The sequence below is a fragment of the Lagenorhynchus albirostris genome, chromosome 8, assembly GCF_949774975.1.
Source record: "Lagenorhynchus albirostris chromosome 8, mLagAlb1.1, whole genome shotgun sequence".
NCBI lineage: Eukaryota > Metazoa > Chordata > Mammalia > Artiodactyla > Delphinidae > Lagenorhynchus > Lagenorhynchus albirostris.
Genome location: NC_083102.1, coordinates 36444305 through 36469492, shown reverse-complemented (window position 1 = coordinate 36469492; position 25188 = coordinate 36444305). Strand labels below are relative to the sequence as shown.

The 25188-nt window shown below is 37.5% G+C and overlaps 2 protein-coding genes and 1 non-coding gene across 3 annotated transcripts; 2 read left to right on the top strand and 1 right to left on the bottom strand.

The window, feature by feature from the left end:
• On the top strand, positions 1–207 carry LOC132524629 (uncharacterized). The gene has a single exon (XM_060156828.1). The coding sequence runs from the start codon at positions 52–54 to the stop codon at positions 205–207; it is 156 nt and encodes a 51-aa protein (XP_060012811.1). The 5' UTR covers positions 1–51.
• On the top strand, positions 105–25188 carry IFRD1 (interferon related developmental regulator 1). Its single transcript, XM_060156826.1, has 12 exons — positions 105–341; positions 4916–5020; positions 5164–5248; positions 6012–6136; positions 8123–8280; positions 11599–11649; positions 11732–11910; positions 12000–12108; positions 21040–21174; positions 21673–21801; positions 22244–22339; positions 24417–25188. The coding sequence occupies exons 1-12, from the start codon at positions 251–253 to the stop codon at positions 24504–24506; spliced, it is 1353 nt and encodes a 450-aa protein (XP_060012809.1). The 5' UTR covers positions 105–250; the 3' UTR covers positions 24507–25188.
• LOC132524996 (U6 spliceosomal RNA) lies at positions 16846–16952 on the bottom strand. Its single transcript, XR_009542131.1, has one exon. It is a non-coding gene; the product is annotated as a U6 spliceosomal RNA (small nuclear RNA).

Here is a 25188-nt window from a genome sequence, read left to right as displayed (position 1 = left end):
AGGCGTCGTGGCCTCGCCCGCCCCGCCTTAGCTCCAGCGCTAGAGAGAAACATGTATCGTTTCCGATTACAGCTCTTCACGGGGATTTCTGCTGCCGCCACCGCCCACTCTTACCCGCGCCGCTTCTCGCCTCTGTTAGTCGAAAACTCACCTCTCAGCCGCCCGCCGCACAGACGCACGAGTAAAAAGTGCAGCTCCATCGGCTGATCTTCGCTAAGCTCCGAGTTTAGGCGGCACCGGGCGTCCCACGATGCCGAAGAATAAGAAGCGGAACACTCCCCATCGCGGTGGCAGTAGTGGCGGCAGCTCAGGGGCAGCTGCAGCGACGGCGGCGACAGCAGGTACGAGAGTATCCCCGCCGCCAGCGTCCCAGTTGCCGGCCAGGCTGGCAAGTCTTTTAGCCTTGGGTACCGTGGGAGGTGTAGTTCTTTTCCTCTAGACGTTTGCGTCGGCGGGGCACCTGCTGTGGCCGGCGAACTACACTTCCCAGCGTGCCCTGGTGGCCGTACCTCGCGCGATTTGGATCTGGCATGCGAGTCGAACTCGGGCCCGGGTCGTGGAGTCTGGGAGGGGCGAATGGGTCCTTGGGTCTGGGAAGGGGTTTGGCATCGGGGGTGACCGGGAGCTGGCAGGAGAGGAACTGTTCTCAGAGGCAGGTGCTGGCTCTCTAGAGCTCTCCTTGACGGAGAGTGGGGCCGGGCTCGGAGTTCCGTCCATGCTGTCACTGGTCACCTTTGACCACCCGGCTCCAACATGGAGTTCTCGGGAATGCCAAACGTCCGGCGGGTTTGGACTGGCTCTTGCGTCACGCGGCCTGGGCCTTACGTGGTGGGGCCGGGGTGACGCAGAGGTGCCCATGTGGTATCCCGTTCTGCAGCCTTCTTTCGCATCCCGCGTGTCCACCTGGCCTGGCGGAGGCGTCGGAGGCTGGGGGCCACTGTCCCAGAGTAGGCTCTACTCCTGTCCCTATCTGGCACCCGAACAAATCCCGAGCCCCCAGCTCTCCTGTGACCAGTCGAGGCGACCTCCTGCTCCTCGGGGCAGAAACCACGTTCTCTTTTGTGCCGTATTCTATAGGTTCTCTGATGGGAGCCCGGGATAGGCGGGAATGGTGAGGAGCTCAGACTGCAATTGGCCAAAAGTTTAGGGTTTTCTGTCTCCTCTTTGCAAAGTTAAAGCTTTTCCTGGATGGGTAGGTGCTTAACTGAATTAATGATTCTTTACTCCTAACCATACGGCTAAGAAAAAAGGACTTAAAGCAGAAAGCCCTACGAGACACAGCATACTGAAAGCTAGTGTTAAACCGGGTAAAATCAGCACGTTTAATAATTGCTTTGTTGAAACTTTGAAATTAAATGTTGGAATATCCTCAGATGTTATCACATCGGAACTACTACCAGCCACATATACTTGTCAGCACAGTTGCCACTTTGACCCTCAGAATATGCCTTTGTTCTTTAGCAAGTAAATAGGCCAGTTTTCTTGTTAAAGATGATTGGAAGCTGGTATTTTAAAAGCTTTCCTATAGGATTTAAGGCAGCACGAAAACTTTGTGATCATGTATTAAATGTTTAATAATTGACAAGAATGAATTATTATAAATGTAGTTTTTTCCCTTTTCTTTATATCGCTTTTTATTTTGATTGAATGCTCTCGGTGTTCATGAAATTCATTCTTGATCAAGATATAAAATACATAGTTTGTTGTGGCATCTAGTTGCTCCGTGTGAATTGAGGATACATACCTCTCTACCTTTCTGCTTCAGCTTTCCTCATCTGAAGTAAACATTTAAATTCTGTCTAGAAGGTCCGTATTAATTTTATTCTTCTTTAAGTTTACCTTTTGTTGATGGAACAAATTATGGAGATGAAGCAAGCTAAAGTCATTTTGAAAATGGTAATGATGTTACTAATGGCTTCCTTGAATCACAAACAAACCTTTATTCCCTTCTGGAGCTTCCTGTCCAGCCTCCTTCCTTCCTGGTACTTAGAGAATAATATCAGGAGGCAGTGGGGGATTGCCTTTCAGATTTTACCATGAGGTTCATTTGCGAACTTTCATCATCGGGTAAAGAATTATTTGATTAGTTTATAAAACTATACATGCTTTGACTATCTTTGGAAGTTTACACTAGAACTTATTAACTGTGCTTGCCTCTAATTGGGCCTGGGGGGTGAGCTTTACTTTTTGAAAAGTTTCGTTTGGTTCTTTATGAATATTACTTAAGTCAATAAATGAATAAATAATAGTTGAGTAGAAGAGGTGGAAAATTGTCACAAACTTGTACTTAAAAGTCTTATCTTACTGGTATTTTTAAGTGACATCTAGAAGAAATGGGATTCAAATGAGATCTTCCCATGTACAGCCGAAAGATAACCAACTTCTCTATCACTTTGGGTTTCCCATTTAAATTCTCTGCTTTTTAAGTTAGTGGACAGGTCTAGGAAACTAATAAAATTGACCTTTTGTTCAAGTGTGCTTATTTTTCGTGACACTTAATTTGAAGAGAGCATTTTTAGGAAAGAACAAAACTTTGTTAATACATAAGCCCTCTAAGAAATAAGGACTTTATGTGTCTAAGTGCCACCTCATTAATGGTACTTGGGATCACAAGGTGGGTGAGTATGACCTAGATATCAGACATTCATACAGGATTTTTTTCCTCGTTTTTTTTTTTTTTTAATCTCTTTTTCCCTTGAGCCTTGGGAAATCATTGAAACTTAGAGAAGGGAGCTGTGTAAGACCTGGATAGGAAACTCTTCTTGATAGTTTAAAAATAGGCTGAATATGAAAAATAAAAAACGTAAATTGATTTGTGAATAAATGTTAGTAAAAGTTAAGTAGATGACTCAACTGTTGCCACGACTTCGAATCATGAAGACACATGAAGATAGATCCAGAAATAGAGTATGATGGCATAGGTCTTTCCTGTCCTAAGCACTATGATTAAGAAGTTTTGGGATCTTGGTTTCATTGCTTATTCTTTATGCTTCACTACTTTGATTGGCACACTTTATTCTCTTTGAGATAGCCGGCAGGTTTGAAGGCCACTTGCTTCCTGTGTTGATTTAAAAATCTGCTAAAGTCTCACCTCTGTTGTGATTTAAAAAAAAAGACAACCCCCATTTAAAAAAAAACAGCAACAGGCTTAATTAAATTTAGAGAATTTTTGAAAAGCTTATCTTATGATATAGTAAATGCTACAGATTTCTTGAATATAGAGACCTAAGTGATACAATCTTAGGTTTGTATTGTATCATTGTACCTAAGGATACAATTTTAGGTACAATCTTTGATTCGAGCTCAGAAGTAAATCAGATGACTCAAGTCACTTTTGGGGCAGAATTTGGGACTTATTTTAACTCAGTGCTCAATGTAATTGATGACTAGGTAATCTTTTTATTAATATGAAATTCCCACAAAACAAAAATGACTAGAAATGACAGTGACCAGGAATGTACATTTACTCCTTAAGTTAATGAAGGTGAGAGAAAGATTCTAGCTTAAAAAAAAGGATTTTAATTTTTTAGTAATAGGGCTGATATTTTAAAACTGTTGGATTTGTTAGAACCTTTCTTTTAAAGGTAATTTATCTGTCGGGCTTTTATCTATCTTTTTATGCTACATCAAATATCAAAACTTTTTTTTTTTTTTCCTTAAATCTTGGCTCTTTATTGCTGGAAAATACTCACACAGATTTTAAAAGGGTACTGTCAGTTTTCCCAAGGAAGCGACAGGAGTGTCAGCACTTGTGACTAGGTACAAATGTTCACGTGTGCACCCATCGTAGTAGGAAAGTCATCATCCAAATTAGTCACTAATCACCACAGTAAAGTGGGTTTTTAAAATACTGTAGTCACTTTTGAAATCGGCATGTGAAAAAAGTCAAATCTTAAACATTGCTCACCTAAATAATTCAAAATCTTCGAAGCAAAGTCCCAGTTTTAAACACACCATGTCTACAGTCTTGATCAGCTTGCAGCTTTCCCATAGTTCTTTACTTGCAAAAATGAGGCAATTCTGTAAAGACTCTCAAATTGATGCTTTCTATCTCCAGTGGATGTGGCCCTGTGAAGTCCGCCATAGAGTACTGGCCAAGAGAAAGGAGGACCTCTGTGTAGTGCTTGAGGACCATTTAAGGGGTCCTCACTTAAGAAGCCCTGCCTCTTAAGTGATTCACACGCTAGTTCACACGTCTTCTCAGCTCTTCTGACTTGCATGACTCAGGAACAAAAATCCTGTAGCTCACTGCACTGGGCATCACCCAAATAGCCCATCAGAGCTCTTTATAATTTCATACACATCTCATCAGCACTGTAGTTCTTCAGTGATCAATTACTTCATCCAATTCCTATCATTACTTTCTATGCCATTTTGGATCCACTTGTCAACATCCCCATCCAAAACTTCATTTTTAAGCCTTTGTTGACCCTCTCAATTCAAGTTGTCTTTAAAACTACCATCCCTTAACTTCTTAAATTCCCCTTCACATAAGACATGTGTAACCTAAAAACTAACCCATTCACCAGTTAATGTTTGCTAAGCCCAGTTATTCTCATTGGAACATATATTCGTCTTATTCTTATGATGGTCAGTTTTCATTGTCTTCATGATTTGAAGTAGTTTTTTCATCTGTAATACTTTTTGTATCACCAAAAATGGGTGCTGCATGTTAGATGATTGATATATTTCTGAAGTTGATGTATATTGTAAACAGTTGGTGCTCTGAAATACACATTAGGTGAATTGACTTATGTTAGGAATTTAAGTGTATTCTTTTGTAAAAAATCATCTCATAAATAAGTTTGGGTTTTTATTACTGGATTTTTTGTAAGTAAATTTTAAAATCCCAAGTTAAGTATTTGCATATATGACAACAAAATCATTTACCTTCACCCTCTTTTACCTATATTAGGTGGCCAGCATCGAAATGTTCAACCTTTTAGTGATGAGGATGCATCGATTGAAACAATGAGCCATTGCAGTGGTTACAGTGATCCTTCCAGTTTTGCTGAAGATGGTATGAGTTTTCAGTTAAGATTTGCAACGTTAGATAAAAGGATGATTTAGGTGGAGGAATTCTTGTAGCTAAGTATACTATTACCGCTCCCTATCTGCTTTTTTCTATTTAAATTACAGTGGTTGGTTTTTATTATTCCTTAGGACCAGAAGTCCTCGATGAGGAAGGAACTCAAGAAGACTTAGAGTATAAGTTGAAGGGATTCATTGACCTGACCCTAGATAAGAGGTAGGAATTACTGGAAACTCTTTTCTTCTGGGTGATTTCTGTCAGCCACTTTTTATTTAAAATATGTGCAGTTCTTTCATTTAACATTATGTTTTTCTAAAGCTCGATTTGTTTACTTTGTATATTTTAGTGTTTCTTATTCCTTTGGACTTTTAATGTATCAGTAGATAGGAACATGCCACTAGAATTTAGATTAATAGCCTAAGATTAGTCGTTGTTCAGCATAGGGGACATAACTGTATTTGATAATTGAAGTGGATTTGTTGAATTAAAAGTTAATCTTCAACTAGAAAGTATAACTAAACTTCGAAAAGTATCAAAGCTAAATTGTTTTCTTACTTAACAGTAACTCTAGAACCAACTTAAAACAAATGGAATTAAAAAGCCCAGAAGATTCAAACAAGAACTCTAGACTTCTGTAGTGTTAAAAAAAGTCTGAGTTTACTTGAATATGTAATGTAGGAGAACATGTCTTATACATTGAAAGTATAAAATTCTATGTGGTCATTTAACATTGTGGTTATTGAACTAATAAACAGAGAACATGATATAGAGTAGCTTAAAATCTTTTGTATAATAAGGTGAGTTGTAGATGAAAATTAAATTATTGTTGAAGAACTGTGAGAGCTTGATGAAAATTAGATTTTAAATAATCTATAAATAGAAAAAGTTGAGAGGGAAGTAAGCTAAGTTTTTAAAAGTCTCATTGACCAATGGTATACTCCAATTGGATATTCTTTCTCTTACATTTTGTTTTAAATAGTGCGAAGACAAGGCAGGCAGCTCTTGAAGGTATTAAAAATATACTGGCTTCAAAGATGCTTTATGAATTTATTCTGGAAAGAAGAATGACTTTAACTGATAGCATTGAACGCTGCCTGAAAAAAGGTAATGTCCATATTTTTGAGTCACAGTCACAGAACTGAAAAGGAATTTGCTACCTTCTGTGCAGTAATATTTGTTAATAGCACTTAGAAGTCTGGCTCACTCTTATAACTTTGTAATTGGCGGGGAATATGCCAGGCTTGTTAGAACTCAAAATCAAACTTGTTAGCTTTGTTTTGTTTATGTAATAAACAGTTTGAAACTAGGAAGGATTGGGGTGGATTATCAACTTTAGTTGTATCAGAAGAGTTGTTTGCCATTCTTTTTTTTTTTTTTTTTTGCGGTACGCGGGCCTCTCACTGTTGTGGCCTCTCCCCTTGCGGAGCACAGGCTCCGGACGCGCAGGCTCAGCGGCCATGGCTCACGGGCCCAGCCGCTCCGCTGCATGTGGGATCTTCCCAGACCGGGGCACGAACCCGCGTCCCCGGCATCGGCAGGCGGACTCTCAACCACTGCGCCACCAGGGAAGTCCTGCCATTCTTTTGTATATAAAAAAGGCTTGAAACCATGTGTCAGATGTCAACAAAAAGTATTATTTATAAGCCATCCTACTTCATTTTTCTAAAATTAAAAAAGTATCAATTATCTACCTCATTTTCTTATTTAAAACATCAATCATACCTGTCAATGACATCATTTCAGGATATCCCTTGGAATATTTGAATTCTAGAACTTTGTAATGGAGATTCTGGAATTCATATTATGATTGTAGAACTTTTATGATCATAGAACTTTTAAGAATGAAGAGAGACCTTAAAGATTAAGTCTAGTATTATCAAACTTGCAATTTTAGGAGCTGCCAGATTTAAAAAGATTTGGGGCTGCCAGCTTAATTATTTTGCCAAGTAAGAACATTATGAAAATAATTAGCTTCAACTATCATTATCACTTTATCAACAAAATATTTCTAGTACCAAAAGTGTAGGAAGCACACATGTTCCTTTAAATTGAATGTGCTTAGCTTTATGTTCTTATTCTCATTTTGCTTCAGGTGGAAGCTTTGTCAAGAATGGGTGTTTGGAAACCTTTGATCTAATCCACCTCTCATTGTATAGGAAAAAGAAAGGCCTAGGAAACAGGAGACTGGTCTAAAGTTATATACCTTGTTACTGGTATAGTTGATAACAGAGCCAACTTTTTTGAGATATTACAATGGCTTTGTTAAAAGTGTTAACATTGAAACTGTATCCACAAGGTAATTGGACTAGGTGACCTTTAAAAATTTCTTACAACCTGCATAAATATTTAATTTATCAGACAATAACTTAAGTTCAAAATTTGCCCAAATCCTTTGGTGTATACAGTTCTCAAGAGTTAACTTACATTTACCTTTATATTAACGTATTTTCTGTAGTTTTAAAGAATCCCTTATTTTTTTAATATTTTTAGTTTTTGGCCGTACCATGCAGCTTGTGGGATTTTTTGTTCCCCGACCAGGGATGGAACCTGAGCCCTCGGCAATGAGAGCTCGGAGTCCTAACCAGTGGACCACTAGGAAATTCCCAAGAATCCCTTATTTTGAATCCCTTATTTATTAAAAAAAAAATTAAAAAAACACTGGTGGAGGAAGCCCTGACAGTTTAGTTTACCTCATGGGCTGTGTACATCTGAAATGCTTGTCAGATTAATTCAAGGGCTACTTGAGCACTATTCTATAAGTACCTGAAGGATTTGGAAGGTCAGATCAGCTTGAAATGCATTATCTGGCTGAACTGTTACAGTAATTGTAAATTGGTGTTAATCTCCATTTCACAGATGAGGAAATGTTTTGAGAATAAGAGTAATTGGTTGAAGATCATTTGGCTAATACATGGTAGATCTAGGATTTGAGTGAGGTCTAGATTTATCGCTCATGTCAAAGCCTTGAGCATATTACAAGTTTCATAATTGGTAGATGCTATTTTGAAATTGAACAAATTTGGGAGATTGCTGCCTTAATAAGTCTGTTGAAAATGATTTGTCATAGTTGCATTGTGGCTTGTTTTATAGGTAAAGGTGATGAGCAGCGTGCAGCTGCAGCATTAGCATCTGTTCTCTGTATTCAGTTGGGCCCTGGAATTGAAAGTGAAGAGGTTTTAAAGACTCTTGGACCAATCCTGAAGAAAATAATTTGTGATGGAACAGCTAGTATCCAGGCTAGGCAAACTGTAAGTATAGGATTTTTAAATTTATAGATCTATCTAGGCATGACAGCCAGACCTTGTGATGAATGATCTAGGAAAATAGCATCTTTAAAAAATATAGCAGGTTTTTTATTAACATTTTATTCTCATTTGTCCCTTTGTTTTTTGAATTTTATTTTATTTATTTATACAGCAGGTTCTCATAAGTTCTCTATTTTATCCATATTTGTGTGTATATGTCAATCCCAATCTCCCAATTCATCCCACCACCACCCCCATTTGTCTTTAATTTTAGTGAGCAGGCTCAATACGACAATTGCCCTCTTAAATTTTCTGAGACTCAATAGAGCATCCCGTATAGAGAAGATTTCTACATCTTTGAAATTGAACATCATTTGCTGATATGAAATACAGTGCTATGTTGAGTTATTTAGGATGATCTAGTTTTTATTGGAGCTTAAAGAAATGGTCCTGACAATGTTTATTGTGTGGTTATTTTTTATTCTAAGAAATGTAATGGAGTGGTTTTCTTAAAAAAATTCTGGCTGTTGTGGCCTAAAAGTCCTTATGAGAGAGCTGAATGCTGTAGTTACACAGGTGGATTTGGTAGATGTAGGAAACTCTGAAACTCTGACTTGTGAAATATTCATCTGGTTTTGGGGTTTGGAAAAGCTTTCATTCTCTAATTGATATATACCACTTGCAACACTTAAGACTGTGGGTTTTGTTTTTGGCTGTTGGTTTTTGGTGTGCTAGTAAGTGATTTAAATGATCACATGAACATGTTTTGCTTTATTCACAGAAACATGAGGTGGTTGTAGTGGATTTAGAAAGTGGATTTGAACCTTAATGAATTTTAAGATTTGAATGTTATGGATCTTAAGAATCTTAAGAGTCTTAATAGATCTTAAAAATTTAATTTTAGTGGATTTGAATCTTAAGCTGTTTTCCTAACAAGAGAACCATTTTAAGTTTAAAGCTTTTTCATACTGATTATTCAAATTAGCTTCCTCTTTAGTATTACTTATGGTACATGACATTAATCTTTGTATCAGATAAACCCTGAAGTCTTAGTGGCTTAATAAAAGTTTACTTCTTGTTCATATCACTGCCCAGTCAAGTCAGCAGGGCCCCTAGGCATCCATCCTGCATCTCTGCCCTACCTCTAGGTCCTTTCAGATGGCAACTATGGTAGCTAGATGGGGAAAGCTAGAGGACAGAGACACATCGCTTCTGCCAAGAGTTCCTTGGTTTACCAACTGTATGGCTGCTGGGAATAGTCTAGCTCTTTCTCCCAGAGGCAAAGGAATAGGAGTTTGGTGACATTATAGGAATCTCTGCCCCCCAATAGTTAGCAACCCTAAAATATTTAATCACGCTTTTGCTCTTTGCCTTTCTGTTCTTCCTTTTTGTGTAGTTTCATGCAACTTTTAAATTGTGCAGGAGTATAGGGGTATTTGAAATGTTTGACAGAAAACACTATTGATTAGATATTTGAGGTGATCACTTAATTTTGGTTGCATGTGAGTTTGTTGTGGTCATCTAAAGGCCCTTTATTAATCCTTCTCACTCTTTCTGTGAATTAAAATAAAAAATAAACTAGCATTCTTCTGCATATTAGCAGAAGGAATCTTTATTAAACGTAGACAGTCCTAATTTTTAATCTGCCATTTCTCTTAGTAATCAGAAGGAGAGATGTGGCCTTGCTTCTGCTGCTTACTTAGGAGAAGGGATGATAGATTGAAATTTTTCTTTACTAAGAATAATGCATAGGCTACTTTTGAATTTTAACAATGTCCAATTTTTACCAGGATAAACTAATGAAAATAAAACAGTGACACCAAGCAGATTAATATTACAAGTGTCCTCATATTACTGGAACAGAACTAGCTGAAACCTGGGCATATGAATGATGACTTTAAAGACTTAAGCTTTAAGCTTTAATGGTACTTGGAACAACATGAGGGAATTTTAGTAATAACGTATGGGGAAAAGGGAAATGAAGAATAATAAAGCCTTACGAATTTCAAATTCTGTTTTTTTTTTTTTTTTTTGCGGTATGCGGGCCTCTCACTGTTGGGGCCCCTCCCGCTGCGGAGCACAGGCTCTGGATGCGCAGGCTCAGCGGCCATGGCTCATGGGCCCAGCCGCTCTGCGGCATGTGGGACCCTCCCGGACCGGGGCACGAACCCGTGTCCCCTGCATTGGCAGGCGGACTCTCAACCACTGCGCCACCAGGGAAGCCCTCAGATTCTGTTTTTATATGATTAATTTGTTAGAACAGTGTTCTGAGAATTAATGGCTCCTATTTATGTTGCAGGTAGATTGTATATAGATATTCTGATTCTGTTTTATTAAGTAAGATTACCTTGGGGAGCTTCCCTGGTGGCGCAGCTGTTGAGAGTCCGCTTGCCGATGCAGGGGACACAGGTTCGTGCCCCGGTCTGGGAAGATCCCACATGCCGCGGAGCCGCTGGGCCCATGAGCCATGGCCGCTGAGCCTGCGCGTCCGGAGCCTATGCTCCGCAGCGAGAGAGGCCACAACAGTGAGAGGCCCTCGTAAAAAGAAAAAAAAAAAAAGATTACCTTGGTAATCTTGGACTGTGTACTCACTCGTTTAGCATCCCCCCCCCAAAATAAACAATTATAGGATTCCCAACCTCTTTTCAACATATTCCAAAATAAGTAAAATCTGAGTTAATGAGATCCTTCTTTAAGTCGGAAGTTTGAGGACAGCTATTTAAATTTTTTGAGATTTGTGTTTTAAAGGTTTTTAATAGAGTAGGTTTCTTTATTTCAAATGTCCACACTTCATCTCTGTCTTTGAGTTGAAGTTTGAAATGATCTGCTAGATTAATGAAGGAAAATCTGAGAGAAATGGAGTAACTTTCCTAAAGTCATACTCTGAGTTTAGTAGCAGACCTTAGTGGCTTTTAGCCAAAATCCACTTCCCTTAACTTTTTTTTTTTTTTTTTTTCGCGGTACGCGGGCCTCTCTCTGCTGTGGCCTCTCCCGTTGCGGAGCACAGGCTCCGGACGCGCAGGCTCAGCGGCCATGGCTCACGGGCCCAGCCGCTCCGCGGCATGTGGGATCTTCCCAGACCGGGGCACGAACCCGTGTCCCCTGCATCGGCAGGCGAACTCTCAACCACTGCGCCACCAGGGAAGCCCCCTCCCTTAACTTTTGACCTTATATTCTTTCTTTCTTTTTAATACTGTACTTGGGACCTAATGTAGTCATGTGCTTGAGAAATTTTTCACATTGAATTATAAAAGCAGGAAGATGTAGAATTAATAAGAAAATGGCAAACATTAATGTCTGTTTTTGTTTTGCTTTTTTTAGTGTGCAACTTGCTTTGCTGTTTGCTGTTTTATTGCCACAGATGACATTACTGTAAGTAGACAACCTTTTGAATCCAGTTGTTTGCACATTTCTCATTTAAGGTGGTATCTTATTTCCTGTTCTTATGCATTAGGAGCTGTATTCAACTCTGCAGTGTTTGGAAAATATCTTCACCAAGTCCTATCTCAAAGAGAACGACACTAATGTTGTCTGCAGCACCCCTACTACAGCGCTTCATATCAGCTCACTTCTCTTGTGGACATTATTACTGACCATATGCCCAATCAATGAAGTGAAGAAAAAGCTTGAGGTGTATGTATTTTTAGTTTCTTACTTTATAAAATCAACATTTATTGACATAATCGGTTGTGTTCACATAATAATGACTGACTATTTTCTAGGCATTTCCATAAACTTCCAAGCCTCCTCTCTTCTGATGATGTAAACATGAGAATAGCTGCTGGTGAATCTCTGGCACTTCTGTTTGAATTGGCCAGAGGAATAGAGAGTGTAAGTATCTGATAGGTGAAACAAAAAGCTTGCATCACAAGGACCATTATTCCATCATAATCCTCACAATTAAGAAGTGGATGATAACTTTAGAGCATGGCCCACTGAGAACCTAGTGGTTGATCATTCTGCTTCTTGGCAGTGGTGATGTAATACTTTTAAGAGCATAAACCAATAGGGGTTGGTAGAGCAATATTTAAGTGTAGTTCATTATATTTGATTGTTGCTGCCTACAGAACTGAAGTTTAGGTACACTCTTATTACTCATGGAGAGAGTTGTCCCGTATAATCTTTTGGATCTGCTAGGATTTCTCAGACATCAGACACATTAAGGTAATTCATGCATGGATGCTTTATAATAAATGTTGGACAAATGGATGAAATATTAGGTCAACATAAGTTTGGGATTAAGTCAGATGAGTTTAGTACTGTTATGTTTAACTTTTAAGCCAAAGATGGAAATAAACATAGCCCATTACTCTGGGACATGTGCTTTGCAGTTCTCTATCACTGTCGACTCATAGTTGTTTTTTTTTTTAAACCACAGTTTGGCTTTTGAAGGTATTTGAGTTTGTGATAGGTGACCAATAGGTGATCCACCATCCTGATGGTATTCCAAGTTTAGCACTGAAAAGTCCTGTGTTCTAGGAAACCCTTTGTCTTAGGCTGTATGGGACATTTGGTCACCCTGGTTTGTGACCTCTGTTGTGAATCTAGGGTTACTTACTAGCTGCTTCTTAATTTAAGGAGAAAGACTATTTCTGGAATGAAACTTTGTCTGCAATTAAAGAAGTTATTTAACAGTGGATAATTCTAAATAAGATTAATACGTGTTCTGGGTTGCCTTGCTTATTCACATTCCATTCTAGGCCTGTGTTTCGTTGCCCCCCACATCCCTCCTTACTTTGAAAGAGAGCAGGTACGAGGTAAAAGTAAGTTATTAATGCTGTCAGTAGCTAATGAGTCTCCTTATGTGAGAAATTAGAAGACTGAAGTTTAGCAATCCATTTAATTTTATTGAGCTACTTAATGGCTCCTTAACCTCAAGGCACAGAAGCCAGATGTCCCCATTTTTAATCTTGTATTCCTCTACTGACTAGAAATGGTAAATTCTTTTCTTTTTCCTTTGAAATGCATCTTAAAAGTGAACTAATGATGCAGTTTAAAGTATATGTGTTGATTTGTTTAAATTTGCATAAATGTAAATATATTATTACCTGCATATCTTACATTATCTGACTTAATAAATAATATGTGATAGCCAGGAGAACTCATCCAGATGTATTTAATTTGACTGAAGTCCTTGTCAAAGACAAAAATGAACTGGGTTATAAAACAACCTAGTGTTTTGCTTGCTTTTTTTTTTTTTTTTTGCACTAGGAATTTTATTTTGAATTTTTTGAGGAACATCCATACTATTTTCCAAAGTACCTGCACCAATTTACATTCCCAATAACAGTGCACAAGTGTTCCCTTTTCTCCACATCCTCACCAGTATTTGTTATCTCTTGTCTTTATGATGATAGCTATCCTAATAGGTTTGAGGTGATTCCTCATTGTGATTTTTTTTCTAACATCTTTATTAGAGTATAATTGCTTTACAATGTTGTATCAGTTTCTGCTTTATAACAAAGTGAATCAGTTATACATATACATATGTCCCCATATCTCTTCCCTCTTGTGTCTCCCTCCCTCCCACCCTCCCTATTCCACCCCTCTAGGTGGTCACAAAGCACCGAGCTGATCTCCCTGTGCTATGCGGCTGCTTCCCACTAGCTATCTATTTTACGTTTGGTAGTGTATATGTGTCCATGCCACTCTGTCACTTTGTCCCAGCATACCCTTCCCCCTCCCTGTACCCTCAAGTCCATTCTCTAGTAGGTATGCATCTTTACTCCTGTCTTGCCCCTAGGTTCTTTGGACCATTTTCTATTTTTTTTCTTCTTTTTTTTTAGATTCCATATATATGTGTTAGCAGACGGTATTTGTTTTTCTCTTTCTGACTTACTTCACTCTATGACAGTCTCTAGGTCCATCCACCTCACTACAAATAACTCAGTTTCGTTCCTTTTTATGGCTGAGTAGTATTCCATTGTGTATATGTACCACATCTTCTTTATCCAGTCATCTGTTGATGGACACTTAGGTTGCTTCCATGTCCTGGCTATTGTAAATAGAGCTGCAATGAACATTTTGGTACCTGACTCTTTTTGAATTATGGTTTTCTCAGGGTATATGCCCAGTAGTGGGATTGCAGGGTCGTATGGTAGTTCTATTTTTAGTTTTTTAAGGAACCTCCATACTGTTCTCCATAGTGGCTGTATCAATTTACATTCCCACCAACAGTGCAAGAGGGTTCCCTTTTCTTCACACCCTCTCCAGCATTTATTGTTTCTAGATTTTTTGATGATGGGCATTCAGACCAGTGTGAGACGATATCTCATTGTAGCTTTGATTTGAATTTCTCTAATGATTAATGGTGTTGAGCATTCTTTCATGTGTTTGTTGGCAATCTGTATATCTTCTTTGGAGAAATGTCTATTTAGGTCTTCTGCCCATTTTTGGATTGGGTTGTTTGTGTTTTTGTTATTGAGCTGCATGAGCTGCTTGTAAATTTTGGACATTAATCCTTTGTCAGTTGCTTCATTTGCAAATATTTTCTCCCATTCTGAGGGTTGCCTTTTGGTCTTGTATATGGTTTCCTTTGCTGTGCAAAAGCTTTGCAGTTTCATTAGGTTCCATTTATTTTTGTTTTTATTTCCATTACTCTAGGAGGTGGGTCAAAAAAGATCTTGCTGTGATTTATGTCATAGAGTGTTCTGCCTATGTTTTCCTCTAAGAGTTTGATGGTATCTGGACTTACATGTAGGTCTTTAATCCATTTTGAGTTTATTTCTGTGTATGGGGTTAGGGAGTGTTCTAATTTCATTCTTTTACATGTAGCTGTCCAGTTTTCCCAGCACCACTTATTGAAGAGGCTGTCTTTTCTCCTTTGTATAGTCTTGGCTTCTTTATCAAAGATAAGGTGACCATAGGTGTGTGGGTTTATCTCTGGGCTTTCTATCCTGTTCCACTGATCTATATTTCTGTTTTGTGCCAGTACCATACTGTCTTGTTTAACTGTAGCTTAGTAGTATAGTCTGAAGTCAGGGAGCCTGATTCCTCCAGCTCCGTTTTTCTTTCTCAGGGTCTTTTGTGTTTCCATACAAATTGTGAAATTTTTTGTTCTAGTTCTGTGAAAAATGCCAGTGGTAGTTTGATAGGGATTGCACTGAATCTGTAGATTTCTTTGGGAAGTATAGTCATTTTCACAATGTTGATTCTTCCAATCCAAGAACATGGTGTATCTCTCCATCTATTTGTATCACCTTTAATTTCTTTGAACAGTGTCCTATAATTTTCTGCATACGGGTCTTTTGTCTCCTTAGGTAGGTTTATTCCTAGATATTTTATTCTTTTTGTTGCAATGGTAAATGGGAGTGTTTTCTTAATTTTACTTTCAGATTTTTCATCATTAGTGTATAGGAATGCAAGAGATTTCTGTGCATTAATTTTATATCCTGCTACTTTACCAAATTCATTGATTAGCTCTAGTAGTTTTCTGGTGGCATCTTTAGGATTCTCTGTATATAGTGTCATGTCATCTGCAAACAGTGACAGCTTTATTTCTTCTTTTCCGATTTGGATTTTATTTCCTTTATTTCTTTTTCTTCTCTGATTGCTGTGGCTAAAACTTCCAAAACTATGTTGAATAAGAGTGGTGAGAGTGGGCAACCTTGTTTTGTTCCTGATCTTAGTGGAAATGGTTTCGGTTTTTCACCATTGAGGATGATACTGGCTGTGGGTTTGTCATATATGGCCTTTATTATGTTGAGGAAAGTTCCCTCTGTGCCTATTTTATGGAGGATTTTTATCATAAATGGGTGTTGAATTTTGTCGAAAGCTTTCTCTGCATCTATTGAGATGATCATATGGTTTTTCTCCTTCAAGTTGTTAATACAGTGTATCACATTGATTGATTTGCATATATTGAAGAATCCTTGCACTCCTGGGATAAACCCCACTTGATCATAGTGTATGATCCTTTTAATGTGCTGTTGGATTCTGTTTGCTAGTATTTTGTTGAGGATTTTTGCATCTATGTTCATCAGTGATATTGGCCTGTAGTTTTCTTTCTTTGTGACATCCTTGTCTGGTTTTGGTATCAGGGTGATGGTGGCCTCATAGAATGAGTTTGGGAGTGTTCCTCCCTCTGCTTTATTTTGGAAGAGTTTGAGAAGCATAGGTGTTAGCTCTTCTCTAAATGTTTTATAGATTTCGCCTTTGAAGCCATCGGGTTCTGAGCTTTCGTTTGTTGGAAGATTTTTCATCCCAGTCTCAAGTTCAGTGCTTGTGATTGGTCTGTTTTATATTTTCTATTTCTTCCTGGTTCAGTCTTGGAAGGTTGTGATTTTCTAAGAATTTGTCCATTTCTTCCATGTTGTCCATTTTATCGGCATGTAGTTGCTTGTAGTAATCTCTCATGATCCTTTGTATTTCTGCAGTGTCAGTTGTTACCTCTCCTTTTTCATTTCTAATTCTATTGATTTGAGTCTTCTCCCTTTTTTTCTTGTTGAGTCTGGCTAATGGTTTATCAATTTTGTTTATCTTCTCAAAGAACCAGCTTTTAGTTTTATTGATCTTTGCTATCGTTTCCTTCATTTTTTTTCATTTGTTTCTGATCTGATTTTTATGATTTAAAATATGGAATGCTTCACAAATTTGCATGTCATCCTTATGCAGGGGCCATGCTAATCTTCTCTGTATCGTTGCAATTTTAGTGTATGTGCTCCCGAAACGAGCACCCTTTGCTATTTTTGTAAGTTTTTTGAAAGGAGGGGAGTGTCTGCTGGTGGGTTAGTGTGGTTACAAGGTGTTCAAAAAAATTAGCTAAACCATAGGTTGATTTAAATTAGGTTTTTGTAGCACAAGTGTGGCATCAAATTATTCAGAGCCTTTTGCTAACATTAATTATTTTGTGTTATTATTAACCTGGAAATCTAACTATGTGATGAAATCAGCCTGGGAGACTTAGTAAAAATCTCTCTGAAGAGCTGGCTTTTAGGTTGGGTTTTAAAGAATGAGTTGGTGAAATATTAATAATAGCTATTTGTTCAAAGTTGATATGAAGAATTAGTAATCCTTCGTTTGTGAGAGCTCCCTTAGTTTACTTTGTGTGTCTGCCATGTAACCAAGCAGGTAAAGAGTATACTTAGGAGCTGCTGTGCCTGGGTTCAAATTTTGTCTTCCACCCTTATTACCTGATGATGTTGGGCAACTTCTCTATGCCTCAGTATCCATATCTTTACAATGGAGATAGTAATCGTCACTACCTAATATGGTTCTTGGGAACACATGCCAAGTACAGTGTAACTTCTGTATAGAAATAGTAGTTTGGGGGGTGATTTTTGTGACCTTAAGCATCTCATCCTGTGTATTTAAACTCTTCTAAAAGTTTTCTGTGGTTTCATTTCATTCTAATGCCACTCAGCCTTTGAAACCATTTAACTTGTAGTCATTTTAGTATGAAATAATTATCTTTAGCTGACCTGTTTGAAGCATTTATATTGTTATACTGAAACAGGCTATATCATAAAAGAGCTGTAGCATAATGGATGTTTATGTACTGTGTTTTATATATTTTTAGAATATATAAATATATTTTACTTAGGCCTTAAATAAACCTGTGAGATGTGGGTTGTATTAACTATCCCCTTTTTATATCAGAGGACCTGAGACACAGATTGCTAATGTAATTATGCCCAAGGTTATATATGTCTAAGTAATGGATGTTTGTGATTCAGACATAGATGTTCTGACTGCAAAACCTGTTTTGTATGACAATAAACTTCCTCATATAGCTGTAATTACTACACTGATTTTTTAAAAGTCCAATTCTATGTAAATTCCTCTAAATCTAGAATACTGATGTAATAGTTCATACTTCATAATTTATTGGGCAAATTTATATTTCCTGTCTTATTTAATCCTTAAAACTATCATGTGATGGGAGGGTGGATATTTTCATTTTACAGGTGATGAAACAGATTTGTAATTTTTAAAACTTGGTGTAGTGAGTGGTAGGCTTGAGGTTCTGATCTAGGACTTTTGACCCCGTTGTGTGGCAATGACTATGCAGTTTTCTTTTCATTATTGATAAGAGTTAGGTATTTGTCCCTCTAGGAGCCCATTTTTCATTTGTTCCTGAGTGTGAAGTTTTACTATGCAGTTATCCCAAACTTCAGTAAATTGGCTTTTGGATGCTGTTTATGGACTATTTTTGTTATATTTTATGTTTTCTTTCTTTTTAAAGCACAGGCACTTTATGGAGACATTTCCCTACAGTACTTAATATTTATTTTCACAAGTACTATATTCAACTCAATGGTTCAGACTCTGTAAACTAGATTGAGTTTTATTGATTGCTAAGATTATTTACCATGGAGTTTCTCAACTTCAGCACTGTTGATACCTTGGGCTGGATAATTTTTGTTGTTGGAGGGGGCGCTGTCTTGTACATTTCAGGATGTTTAGCAGCTTCCCTAGCTTCTACTCGTTAAAGGCCAGTAGCACCTCCTGGCAGATGATGATAACCAAAAATGTCTTTAGACATGGCCAGATGTATGCTGGGAGGTAAGATTGTTGAGACCACTAGCAGTAGTTCCCAGTTCTTAGAACAAATTAAGGTAATGCATAAAGTCTTGTTAATTTTTGGTGTATTCTCCCATATATATTTTTTTAAATCTTCCATAAATTTTATTTTTGAGAATAATACAAAAGAACAAGTAGTCAATGAAATGAGTAGAGAACTTCCAGTTCTTGAAATGTATTTGTTTCTAGCAGTAAAATGATTCCCGTTTTTTTATGATGGAATCAAATTTATTGGAATTTAAATATACAGATCAAAGTATCATTGGACTGTTTTAATCACATCTTATCAGCTTTGGTACCTGCTTTTCTAGATGAAAATCTTCTTGACAGGTGTTATTTCCAGCTAACTCAGACATAGGAAGTTGAATCAGAACATTTGAAGAAAACATTTGTTAGAACAGTTAAGAATATACAATCTCTAAAATACTGACAATGAGAAAATACTTTAAATTAAGAATATCTGGGGCTTCCCTGGTCGTAGTGGTTAAGAATCTGCCTACCAATGCAGGGGACATGGGTTCGAGCCATGGTCCGGGAAGATCCCACATGCCACGGAGCAACTAAGCCTGTGAGCCAACTACTGAGCCTGCGCACCTAGAGCCTGTGCTCCACAACAAGAGAAGCCACCGCAACGAGAAGCCCGGGCACTGCAACAAAGAGTAGCCCCTGCTCGCCACAACTAGAGAAAGCCTGCGCACAGCAACGAAGACCCAACGCAGCCAAAAATTAATTAATTAAAGAAAAAAAGAATGTGTTAATTTCAAGCTTATTTTCCATGAGTGTAATAATTTTTTTCATTTTAGACGTTAAAAGAAATTATATTTGTTGAGATTGAACAATTATGTATACAGTGTGAAGAATGCCTAGAATAAGAGCTGCTTATTTTATTTTTTTATCTTTGGCTGCGCTGGGTCTTTGTTGCTGCATGTGGGCTTTCTCTAGTTTCGGCGAGCAGGGGCTCCTCTTCATTGTGGTGTGCGGGCTTCTCATTGTGGTGGCTTTTCTTGTTGAGGAGCATGAACTGTAGGTGCACGGGCTTTAGTAGGTGCAGCATACGGGCTCAGTAGTTGTGGCATGCGGGCCCTAGAGCGCACGGGCTCTAGGGTGTGCGGGCTTCAGTAGTTGTGGTGTGCACGCTCAGTAGTATGGCTCTTGGGCTCTAGAGCGCAGGCTCAGTAGTTGTGGCGCATGGGCTTAGTTGCTCCATGGCATGAGGGATCTTCCTGGACCAGGGATCGAACCCGTGTCCCCTGCATTGGCAGGCGGATTCTTACCCACTGCGCCACCAGGGAAGTCTGAGCTGCTTGTTTTAATAGAATAAGTTAAGTGATTGTTACCACCAATGCAAAAAATATTAAATAGGCATTAATAACTAGAACTGGAGATGGGTCACCTTCTGGCTTCCATGCGTGTCTGCTCTAGTTTTGGTCAGCTAAAGAACTTGGAATAATCTTTTAGTTTAATGTGGTTGTAAAATTTAATCAGGGAGTAAAAACGCCCAAAATAAAGAGACTTTCAAAGTATAGCCACTTAAACTGTAAAAAGGAAGCCCATGGTCAACTTAAGGTCATAGCAAATAGTAATACATTTTGTGGCTTCCCTCCAAAAGGGATTAAAATATCTTCCTTTCTTAAATAATTTAATCACTTGAGTTGTGCACCTGATGTAAATACTCGGTTGCTTATTTGAAATATGGCCAATAAATTAGAAATTAGGTGCTTTAAAAAGCATTACTGATAGCTTGCCCTTTTGGAATAAGAATATTTGGAATTCTGGGAATATGTGCTTTGGGTACTAGGGAGCCAGGGGTAGAAGCTGTATTGGTTTATGTGTATCTGACTATCACTGAACTTGTGTATCTGAACTATCACTGACTATCACTGAACTATTGGTTTATGTGTATCTGACTATCACTGAACTTGGAAATCCCAGTAATGTCTTGAATACAGTAGCAACACAGTAAGCATTGGTTGAATGCATCTGGTTATACTTGGAAGAGGAATGTTCATTGTTTGGTGGTAGTATATCATCTTGTAGGCAACATTTCTGGATTAAATTTTTGCATGACAATAAGTGTTTATATGTGTATCTGTGCGAAGATCTCTAAATAGCTCCAAGATTTGCGTTGCTCTGTGTAACCCTGTTGGATATTTCCAAGGTGGACTGTTTTTTGTTAATTCTAGAAGAGGGTGGGGGGAAAGAAACAACAAACTACAAAACCAAATTTTTTTTTCTGACCAGGACTTTTTTTACGAAGACATGGAGTCTTTGACTCAGATGCTTAGGGCTTTGGCTACAGATGGAACTAAGCACCGGGCCAAAGTGGACAAGAGAAAGCAGCGGTCGGTGTTCAGAGACATCCTTAGGGCGGTAGAGGTAGGCCACTTAATGCTGTAATAGATACTCCTTGATGGTTGGTCTGTAAACCCCATTTATCTTCCCTACCTTTCCTAGATTTCTGCTTCCCCCAATTTCACCACTGGCTTGTGAGGATATCTTGTCTTTCTGACTTGTCCTGTAACCTCCCCTCCCTCCGCCCCTGCCAATCCTAGACCAGTACAAATACCTGACTTTTCACCAGTTTGTTGAGTGCTTTTGAAATTTAAAAACATTCACAACAAGGTGGTTTTGCCATTAATATTTATCCAAACTTAGTTGTGTCTTTAAGTCTACCACAACTAAGCAAATTCTACACCCTTATATGTGGGATAGTACTTCCACTTTCTAGTCTATTCATATTTCAGGGATGGAGGTATCGGTTTAAACCACATTATTCATTTCAGCATATACATGTCTATTTAGAAATTGTGTTTATGTAGGATCTCTTTAGATCATTTTGGTTCCTCTTACAATTGTTGTTCTTCTATTGGCCAGGAACGGGATTTTCCAACAGAAACTGTTAAATTTGGTCCTGAACGCATGTATATTGATTGCTGGGTCAAAAAACATACATATGACACCTTTAAGGAGGTTCTTGGATCAGGGATGCAGTACCACTTGCAGGTGAGTGGGTGACATCCTTTCTGTATGTTTGCTTTTAAATTAGGGAGGAGTTTCAAATCTACCTTACTTAACTGGCTTTTGAAGTTAGTTTGAATATACAGAATGTTTTCAGCATATGATATGCAAAATAGCAAGTTTATTTTTAAAAGTTAAATTTAATAAACATGAAACTCTTCTTTTTGTTTTTGTATTGTGTAAGCCTAGTGGAGCATCTATATAGCTGTTGGAACACTTGATATCTTTGTAGGGAAGCAGATAGTTTGACATAGCTTTCTTGAATTCAAGGCATTGGAAAACCATTTGGTCTTACGAGAAACAGAAAGAAAATAAGTGACTTACATTCATATACATAACTTCTGTTAACCAGATTTCACTTTATGTAGTTAAAAAAAAAGAGCTGATATTTAATACTGAGACTTATTGCATTTCTCTTTTATTTAAGTCAAATGAATTCCTTCGCAATGTTTTTGAACTTGGACCCCCAGTGATGCTTGATGCTGCAACACTTAAAACAATGAAGATTTCTCGTTTTGAAAGGGTAGGTTTGGTTTTTGTTTTCAATAGAACTAAATGCACAGAAGAAAAGTGGAGCCAAAGCTTTGATTCTGCCAGGTGATAGGTATTTAGCTATGTCTGTGAGATTTTAGTTCTTATGATGTTTCGGACACAGAGTAGCTGGACTAAAAGTATAGAAACTTCACTGCATTTAGAGTATGGAGGGTTATGATGAAAAATTTTTATCCATAATCCTATTAACATAGAAGCTATTTTTATCTTTTGTTTCCTTTTGCTTATGAAGTTTATATAGTTAAGGATAAATATTTACACAGTGCTTCTTTCGTATCAGATAACTGAGCCTAAACTTAGTAAGTACCAGATTCATTTTACAAATGAGGAAACAAATGTGCTCAGAGAGTTTGTAACATTAAATAGTGGTTAATATTTTTATTTAACATTTCAAAAACCCTTATATTTTAATTTTTTTTACTAAGGTAAAATTCACATAACATAAAAAACTATTCTACACTGTACAATTTAGTGGCATTTAGTACACTTACAGTGTTGCACAACTGTCACCACTATCTAGTTTCCAAACATTTTCACCACCTCAGAAGGAACCTTATGTCCATTAAGTATTCATTCTCCATTCCCTTCCCCTCTTCTTCCCCCAGCTGCTGACAGTCACTAATGTGCATTCTATCTATGGATTTACCTATTCTGGATATTTCATATACATAGAATCATATAATGTGACCTTTTGTGACTGGTTTTTTCATTTAGCATAATGTTGCCAAGGTTCATCTATGTTGTAGTGTGTCATTACTTCAGTCCTTTTTGTGGCCAAATAATCCTTCATTGTGTGGATATGCCACATGTTTATCTGTTCGTCAGTTGGTGGACATTTGGCTTGTTTCCACTTTTTGCCCCTTTTAAATCGTGCTGCTATGAACATATATGTACAAGTTTTTGTTAGAGCACCTGTTTTTTATTCTTTTAGTTGTATGCCTAGGAGTGGAGTTGCTTGGTCACGTGGTAATTCTGTGTTTAACTTTTTAAGGAACCACCAAACTGTTTTCTACAGTGACTGTAGTGCATTTTGCATTCCCACTAACAGTATAAGAGTTCAAATTTTGACATCCCTACCAACACTTTTTTGGTTTTATTTTTGTTTTAAATTATAGCCATCCTAGTGGGTCTGAATTGTTTAATTGTATATTGTAAAGAATCTTTACATTTGATCATTTTGATGGCCATATAATTGTTGGGTATTTCAAAAATGTTCTGAATAAATACTAATATTTTTACATAATTTCTCTTTTGAATTATTTCTTGGAAGAAATCCTTGCATGGGACTACAGGGCTTGATTATGATTTTTTTTTTTTTTTTTTTTTTGCGGTACGCGGGCCTCTCACTGCTGTGGCCTCTCCTGTTGCGGAGCACAGGCTCTGGACGCGCGGGCTCAGCGGCCATGGCTCACGGGCCCAGCCGCTCCGCGGCATGTGGGATCTTCCCGGACCGGGGCACGAACCCGTGTCCCCTGCATCGGCAGGCGGACTCTCAACCACGGCGCCACCAGGGAAGCCCGTTGATTATGATTTTTTGATATGCATTGCCAAATTACCTTCCAAAATAATTCTATCATTTTTAATTATTTTCAGTGGTGAATGAAAGCATGTAGCTATTACACACATATTTGACAGCATTGGGTTTTATAATTTTAAAAATTTGTTAGTTTGAATGAAACCTTATGATAGTTTCCCTTATTATTTTAATTAACAGCAAAGTTGAGTATTTTGTTCACATTAATTCATGATTTGTCTTTTCCTTGATCAGAATAAATGTTTATATACTTTAAAAAAATTTTTTGGCTGGAATGTTCTTGGTATTTTACATGTTTGGCTATTTTTTTTTCATATAGAATAGCCATGAACTATAATGTGTTAATTTTCCCCCTCATTCTTTGTGTCTGTCTTATAAACATTTAAAATATTTCTAGAGTCAAATTAGTTCATTTCTTTCCTTTGTGATTTTTTTATTTATCTTTTTTTTTTAACTTTATAAGAATATCTGAAGCCTTAGTGGCTCACCTGTATTTTCCTTTTCTTCATTTCAGCATTTATATAATTCTGCCGCCTTCAAAGCTCGAACAAAAGCCCGAAGCAAATGTCGAGATAAGAGAGCAGATGTTGGAGAATTCTTCTAGGCTTTTAGCATTTGAAGACCACTTTCTAATTTCCCTTTTTTTAAAAAAAAAAATAATAATTTCTAATGTATTTAAACTCTAGAGACAGTTTTTTATCTTGGGTCAACAGATAGCTTTTGTAGTAGGGGTTATATTATAATTTAATGTGTAGTATTGCAACTGGTGAGTTCTGGTTATTGAATATTCTCTGTATATATAATCAGTAAACATTAATAAAGTGTTTGTAGTGTGTGGTCATTTTCTATTTATGAAGAGAGCAAAAATATAGTATTTCACTTGATTTCATGATGAGAAAAACTATTAGCTGAGGTTAAATTTCTTACGTTGTGGTTGTCAGAAATATTGATTATAATGATATAGATATACAAGGTATTTAACTTAAGATCTTAGACAGATGAGTTCTGGATACAATTTTGGGAGCTAGATCTTCTGGAAAAGCTGCTATTATTTTCAATTTTAAATGGAACCTAATAATTTTGTTACTGGGATCAACAAAGGGAATTATACCATGAGACCTTACAGCTGCACTTACAGGCCATTCAGTCCATCTGTTATTCATAATGAATTTGTATATGCCAGAAAATTTGCTAGCCTTGACCTCTGAGGGCAGTAACACTAATTTTATCTGCTGTGTAAGACCTTGTGCCCTTTATTTTGAAATAAAGATCTTTTCACACTAAAA

Excerpts from the sequence above, each read along its gene's own strand:
- LOC132524629 (XM_060156828.1), top strand. The coding sequence starts at position 52 with ATGTATCGTTTCCGATTACAGCTCTTCACGGGGATTTCTGCTGCCGCC.
- IFRD1 (XM_060156826.1), top strand. The coding sequence starts at position 251 with ATGCCGAAGAATAAGAAGCGGAACACTCCCCATCGCGGTGGCAGTAGT. Across the intron at positions 342-4,915 it reads AGCGACGGCGGCGACAGCAG|GTGGCCAGCATCGAAATGTT; the intron begins GTACGAGAGTAT and ends TACCTATATTAG. Across the intron at positions 21,802-22,243 it reads GGATGCAGTACCACTTGCAG|TCAAATGAATTCCTTCGCAA; the intron begins GTGAGTGGGTGA and ends CTTTTATTTAAG.